At 36.0% G+C, this 7,089-nt stretch overlaps 1 protein-coding gene across 1 annotated transcript; it reads left to right on the top strand.

The window, feature by feature from the left end:
* The first annotated feature begins 375 nt into the window (after nucleotides 1–375).
* LOC117915313 (keratin, type I cytoskeletal 9-like) lies at nucleotides 376–6,806 on the top strand. Its single transcript, XM_034830866.1, has 3 exons — nucleotides 376–385; nucleotides 1,644–2,110; nucleotides 6,498–6,806. The coding sequence occupies exons 1-3, from the start codon at nucleotides 376–378 to the stop codon at nucleotides 6,804–6,806; spliced, it is 786 nt and encodes a 261-aa protein (XP_034686757.1).
* The last annotated feature ends 283 nt before the right edge of the window (nucleotides 6,807–7,089 follow it).

The following is a 7,089-nucleotide window of genomic DNA, read 5'->3' as shown; positions in this document are numbered from 1 at the left end:
TAAGCAAAAGAAAACCATATTAGAATAACTATGGACTCACATATATTAATATTTAGTTTATGATTAAACTACCTATACATATTCAATTTATGTTTATTAAGTACGGGTCACTTTTCTGTGTACAGCCAAGTCACATGTGTCTTACATGATGGGCTTAAGACACATGTGACCTAACAACCAATGGGTATGGTCCCTAAGGCATAGAAGAAATTAATATAAGGGATAATGAAACCAAAGGTTGGTGTCTTAATTAAGTTTTTCTTTTCTGAAAAATACGAAACGTTCCCTCTCCTGCCTCCCATCACAAGAGAGAATACAAAAATGTGGTTTCCTCCTCTATTGCCGTAGAAGAACCATACTTCTTCAACACCCATAATGGATTCAGGTTTGTTCACATTCTTTAAAAGGTTCAACATGATTTCTTTGTATGATTTAACATGAGATTTTTGTTTTGTATTTGGGTTGATAATGGAGTTTACAACAATTGGTTCAGAGCCACACATGTTGAATCATTAAGAAATTTCCACATTTTTAATAAAAAAAAAGGCAAGGGAAAATCAGGAATGAAACCTTCAGCGCAACGGGCTTTGACTAGATTGACTGGTTTAGTTAGTTGGGCAACCATTGGATGCCTCTGACTCCGAACAAATACACCGATTTTTGGTGTGGCGTTCCTTTCCTTGTGACGTCGTTTTGGCGTGGCGTTTATTTCCTTATGACACCGTTTTTGGCGTGGCGTTTCCTGCGACGCCGTCAGCTGGAATGCGAAATCTGCCAGACGTGTCACCGATCGGAGAAAATCATTATGATCTGTAGCATTCCTTTCCTACGACGCCACTTTTGGTGTGGCGTTCCCTGCGACGCTGTCAGTCGAAATGTGAAATCAACTAGTCGTTTCGTTGATCGGAGAAGCCTACGACGCTGTTTTTGGCATCCATTTGATGATCGGAGAAGTGTTGCGACGCCGTTTTGGCGTCAATTCGATGTATCCTTTGGGCCGTGAGAGGCTATGTTGTAAGCGGGATCCATTTGGTTAATGTGTGCCCATTTTAATAATATATTAATTCTATTTAAAAAAAATGACAGTGAACAACATATATATATATACTACACATGATAAATATCCTTATGGGTCGATACCCAAACCAACCAAGAGAGCCGATTTTTGTATTCCATTTTCAGTACCACATTAAATATATGGATTTACCCTTGCTAGATTTGTGTTTAACATTTAAAAATAAATGAGTTATGTATATTTGTTGCCAAAGTAACTTATATTATGTAATTTTATTTATTTTGAAATATGTAAACGTGTTATTATTGTGTAAAATAATTGGCCCAAAGGAAGATTATTTTAATATAATAATAAATAAAGAAGTCATAAATGTGTGACATATAAAGTTTACCTTGCATGCTGTATGTTAGTCCAAAGAAAGACATATTGCTTCAGTTTTATTATCAATATTTATGAACTAATTTTGTAAAAGAGAACCAATTACAAGTTGATATTTTTGTCCAAAGACTAAATATTAATGTTTGTGCGAGGTATCTTGTGATGGGCCCACATGCATATATTTTTTTATTTATTCATATATGTATGATATTTTGTGATTAATTGTGAGATTATTGTTATTATTCAACAGCTTCTATATCTGCTAATGTTAACAACATTCCTGTGCTTAATGGCACAAACTTCAAGAAATGGAAAAAACACGTTATAATTGTGCTCGGGTGCATGGATTTGGACTATGCATTAAGAGAGGATCGCCTTGTAGATCTTACTAGTGCCAACACTGCTAAGCAAAGGGATACTATGGAAAAATGGGAGCTATCCAATCGCATGAGTTTAATGATAATGAAGCACTCAATTCTAGAAGCTATAAGGGGTGCAATACCTAAGGAGTCTCGAGCCAAGACATTCTTGGACCAGATAGCAAACCGATTCGCTGCAAATGAAAAGGTCGAGACAAGCACTATTCTTAATAAGCTTGTCTCCATGCGATACAAAGGGAAAGAGAATATAAAGGAGTACATAATGGAAATGTCCAATCTTGTGGCTAGACTCAAGGCACTAAAGTTAGAGTTATCAGAAAACATACTTGTGTACTTGGTCTTGATCTCTTTGCCTACACAATTCAATCCATTCAAGATCAGTTTCAATAAGAAAAATGGACTCTGAATGAGCTTATTGCTCAGTGTGTGCAAGAGGATGAAAGATCGAAATAAGAGAAGATAGAAAGTGCTCACTTGGCTTCCACATCTCAGGGACATGGTACCAACAAGAAAAGAAAAATGGACAATAAAGGAAAAGAAACTGCATATTCTAGGACATCTAAGCAAAAGGTGCAGAAGAAACAAGATAAGGAGATCACTTGTTTCTTTTGGTGGATAGATACGGGTGCAACTACTCACCTAAGTGTCACGATGTAGGGTTGCCTAAGGAGTTGAATGCCAACTGATAGTGAAAGATACATCTATGTGGTAAATGACAACAAGGCTGTAGTGAAGACTATTGGTCTTTTTAGATTACAGTTAGATTCTAGATATACTTTGGATTTAGAGGAGACTTTTATGGTACCGTCGTTTAGACTAAATTTAATTTTTGTTGCATGTTTGGACAAATATGGATATTTTTGTTCATTTGGAAATGGAATGGTTAGTCTTTATCTAAATTCATGTGTTATTGGTATCGGTAGTCTAACAGATAAGTTATACAAATTGAACATGAAGGCTTCTAATGGTAATGAAACCTTGCATTCAAGTAATTATGGCATTAAGCGAAAGTTAACAAATGATAATTCTTCAATGTTATGGCATAAGTGTTAAGGTCATATTTCAAATCAACGTATTCAAAGGCTTGTGTCAGAAGGAATTCTTGATCCACTTGATTTGTCAGAATTTCAAGTCTGTATAGAATATGTTAAGGGTAAACAAACAAATGTGGGGAAAAATGATGCCAATAGGTGCGGTGACGTCTTGGAATTGATACATACGGACATTTGTGGTCCATTTCCTACCCCTTCTTGGAATGGACAACAATATTTTATCACTTTCATTGACGATTACTCACGATATGACTATCTTTATTTGATTCATGAGAAGTCTCAATCATTGGATGTGTTCAAGAATTTTAAAGCTGAAATTGAGAACCAACTAAGCAAGAAAATAAAGCCCGTTAGATCTGACCGTGGAGGTGAATATTATGATAGATATGACGGATCCGGTGAACAACGTCCAGGGCCATTCGCCAAATTTTTTATGGAGTGTGGTATCGTCCCTTAGTACACCATGTCGGGGACTTCAAGCCAAAATGGTGTAGCGGAGAGGTGAAACCATACTCTTAAGAATATGGTAAAGAGTATGATCAGTCATTCCACTTTTCCAGAATCACTTTGGGGCGAAGCTGTCAAAATTGCAATATACATTTTGAATAGAATCCCAAGCAAAATAGTAACCAAAACCCCATATGAGTTATGGACTAGCAAAAAACCTAGTATTAGGCATTTGCATGTCTGGGGTTGTCCAACTGAGGCTAGGCCTTACAAGCCAAATGAGAAGAAATTGGACTCCAGAACTGTGAGCTGCTACTTTGTAAGGTATTCTAAAAGGTTGAGAGGTTTCAAGATTTATGATCCCTCAACTAGGTCTTTATTTGAAACGGGCAATGCTAAGTTCATTGAGGATGTTGAGTTTAGTGAGAGAGAGCCATTAAGAAATGTGGTATTTGAAGAGGAATCTATTAGTATTCCTATTATTGCGATTGGACATGGTTATATTATGTTTGATGACACTATCCAGAATGTACAACCAATAACAAAGATTGTAGAGACACTTGGAATTTCTCCTACTCAAGTTGTGGAATCAGTTCAAGTTCATAAAAAGGTAACTCAACAACCTTAAGAACCTTAAGTACAAGTGCCACTGAGGAAATCAACTAGAGAAAGGAGAAGTACAATTTCAAATGATTCTGTTGTATATCTCCAAGAACATGAGTTTAACATGGGTTTGGAAGATGATCCAATTTCAGTTAGTCAAGTCAAACAAAGTTCTGATTCTGAAAAGTGGATAGAAGCCATGAAGGATAAGATGAAATCAATGAAAGACAATGGTGTTTGGGACTTAGTAGAGTTGCCTGAAGGTGTAAAACTGATTGGTTGCAAATGGATTTTTAAGACTAAGCGGGATTCAAAAGACAACATTGTAAGGTATAAGGCACGCCTAGTCGCAAAAGGTTTCACTCAAAAGGAAGACATTGATTATAAGGAGACCTTTTCACCGATTTCATCAAAGGACTCCTTTAGAATAATCATGGCACTTGTAGCTCATTATGATTTAAAGCTGCATCAAATGGACGTTAAAACTGTGTTTCTTAATGGTAACATGGATGAGACAATATACATGGTGCAACTGGAGAACTTTGAGTCTAATGATTCAAAGCAACTTGTATGCAAATTAAAAAAGTCCATATATGGTTCAAAACAAGCATCCCGATAATGGTACCGAAAGTTTGATCAGGTGATTACTTCATTTGGTTTTAAGGAGAACACTGTTGATCAATGCATATATCTCAAGTTTAGTGGGAGCAAATTCATTATCTTGGCGCTATATGTAGATGATATTCTACTTGCAAGTAGTGATGTGGAACTTTTGCATGAAACCAAACAATTTCTATCCAATAAATTTGACATGAAGGATCTTGGTAATGCATTTTTTGTGCTGGGTATACAGATCTATAAGGATCGTTCAAGAGGTATACTTGGGCTATCACAAAAGTCCTACATCGATAAAGTGCTAAGTAGGTTTGGCATGAGCAATTGTGCACCAGGAGACACCTGTGGCAAAAGGCAATAAATTTAGTTTGCACCAATGTCCGAGAAATGAACTTGAGATGAAGGATATGAAGAGGTTTCCCTATGCCTCGGCAGTAGGAAGTCTCATGTATGCACAAGTTTGTACATGTCCGGATATTGCGTACATTGTTGGAATGTTGGGCAGATATTTAAGTAACCTAGGTATGGATCACTGAAAAAAGGCAAAACGGGTTATGCGGTATTTACAAAGAACTAAAGATTATAAGCTCACATATTAAAGATCCAATCATTTAGAGATTGTGGGATATTCTGATTCCGATTTCGTGGGATGTCTTGATAGTAGGAGATCCACTTCAGGCTACATTTTCATGTTGGTTGGAGCGGTTTCATGGAAAAGTGTTAAACAAACACTTATTGCTTCTTCCATTATGGAGAAACCATTGAGAATCAATTGTGATGATAAAGCCATAGAATTCTATTCTAAGAACAACCGAAGTTCGTAAAAGTCCAAACACATTGACATCAAGTTCTTGGTTGTGAAAGAAAGAGTTCAGAGTCTTCAAGTATCAATTGAACACATAAGCACAAACTCCATGATTGCGGATCCGCTCACTAAGGGTTTGCCACCCAAAGTATTTTATGAGCATGTCACACATATGAGTGTTGTACATATTAATGATGTGCCAGTATAGTGGGAGTTTGTATTTGGGTTTTGTGTTTGTTTTCTATATGTATTGTTATGTTTGTATTATTTGTACAAACTTTAGTTTTTTTTTTTTAAAAGACTATTGTGTTTGAATACTCTGAATTGAAATGATGACTTTCAGAAGCAGTTTAGCATTAAGTGTTGAAAGTAGAATTTAACTATTTTAATCATAAAGTAGGACCAATTGGAAATAGACATATTAAATATCACATTTTATGTAATTTCCATGCTACACATCCATACTTGATCCATGCTGCTAATTTTGTTAATGTTGTGATCATTGATGGGTCTAGTTATAGTTATGATTAACGAAAGTCGCTTTGATCCTGTGTTAATATAATTAGTAGACCGGATTGTTTAAGGATATTTGGATAGGATAGCAAAGATGATCTCAATGAAGTATTATCATGAACATTTTTCGGTAATATATGTGGTTCAAGTGGGAGATTGTTAGAATAACTATGGACTCACATATATTAATATTTAGTTTATGATTAAGCTATCTATACATATTCAATTTATGTTTATTAAGTATGGGTCACCTTTCTGTGTAGAGCCCAAGTCACACGTGTCTTACATGATGGGCCTAAGACACATGTGACCCAACAGCCAATGGGTATGGTCCCTAAGGCATACAGGAAATTAATATAAGGGATAATGAAATTAAAGGTTGGTGTCTTAAGTTTTTCTTTTCTGAAAAATATGAAACTTTCCCTCTCTTGCCTTCTATCACAAGAGAGAACACAGAAATGTGGTTTCCTCCTCTATTGCCTTAGAAGAACCATACTTCTTCAACACCCATAATGGACTTAGGTTTGTTCACATTCTCTAAAATGTTCGGCATGATTTCTTTATATGATTTAACATGAGATTTGTGTTTTTTATTTGTGTTGATAATGGAGTTTACAACAAAACAAAGACCACACACTATGAAATAACTATAATTTGACTCACTACATGTTACTCTTTTGGTCTTATAGGACAGGAGAATGTCAACTACAATTACACATGGACGAGAAGGAATAGTTGTTAGGAGTGGTGATGGCGACGATGGTAGCAAGGAAAGTGGTAGGGGTGGAGAAGGTGGTGGGTACAGGGACAGGGAAGGTGGTGTGAGTGGGGGTGAAGGAGGTTGTGGTAGTGGCGACAATTGTGGGGGTAGGGGTAGGGGTGGGGGTGGTGGTGGCGGCAATTGTGAGGGTAGGGGTGGTGGTGGTGGCAGCGACGGCACCATTGGTGATCATGGTTTCGGAAGTGGTGACTATGTCAGTCGCGATATAATATGGTAATAGCGGTTAGCCACTTATAAGAAAAATTGACAAAAATCAACAAAGAAACGACATTTCATGTTCTTCTATATGTTTTATATGGTTTTTGACTTTATATTTGGTTGATTTTCGAGGTATACTTGTATTGCCTATATTGTATAATAATACATATTAATGGTACATTCATACTGCTTTATAATATATTTTTATTAAAACTCATGGTTGTTAATGTATGTTATCAACAAATTATAGTAATAACTTATCTATTATATATACTTTGATCAACAAACCAAAAGTTTAATTA

This window comes from Vitis riparia, chromosome 5 (assembly GCF_004353265.1).
Source record: "Vitis riparia cultivar Riparia Gloire de Montpellier isolate 1030 chromosome 5, EGFV_Vit.rip_1.0, whole genome shotgun sequence".
Lineage (NCBI taxonomy): Eukaryota > Viridiplantae > Streptophyta > Magnoliopsida > Vitales > Vitaceae > Vitis > Vitis riparia.
This window is presented reverse-complemented; position numbering and strand designations above follow the sequence as displayed.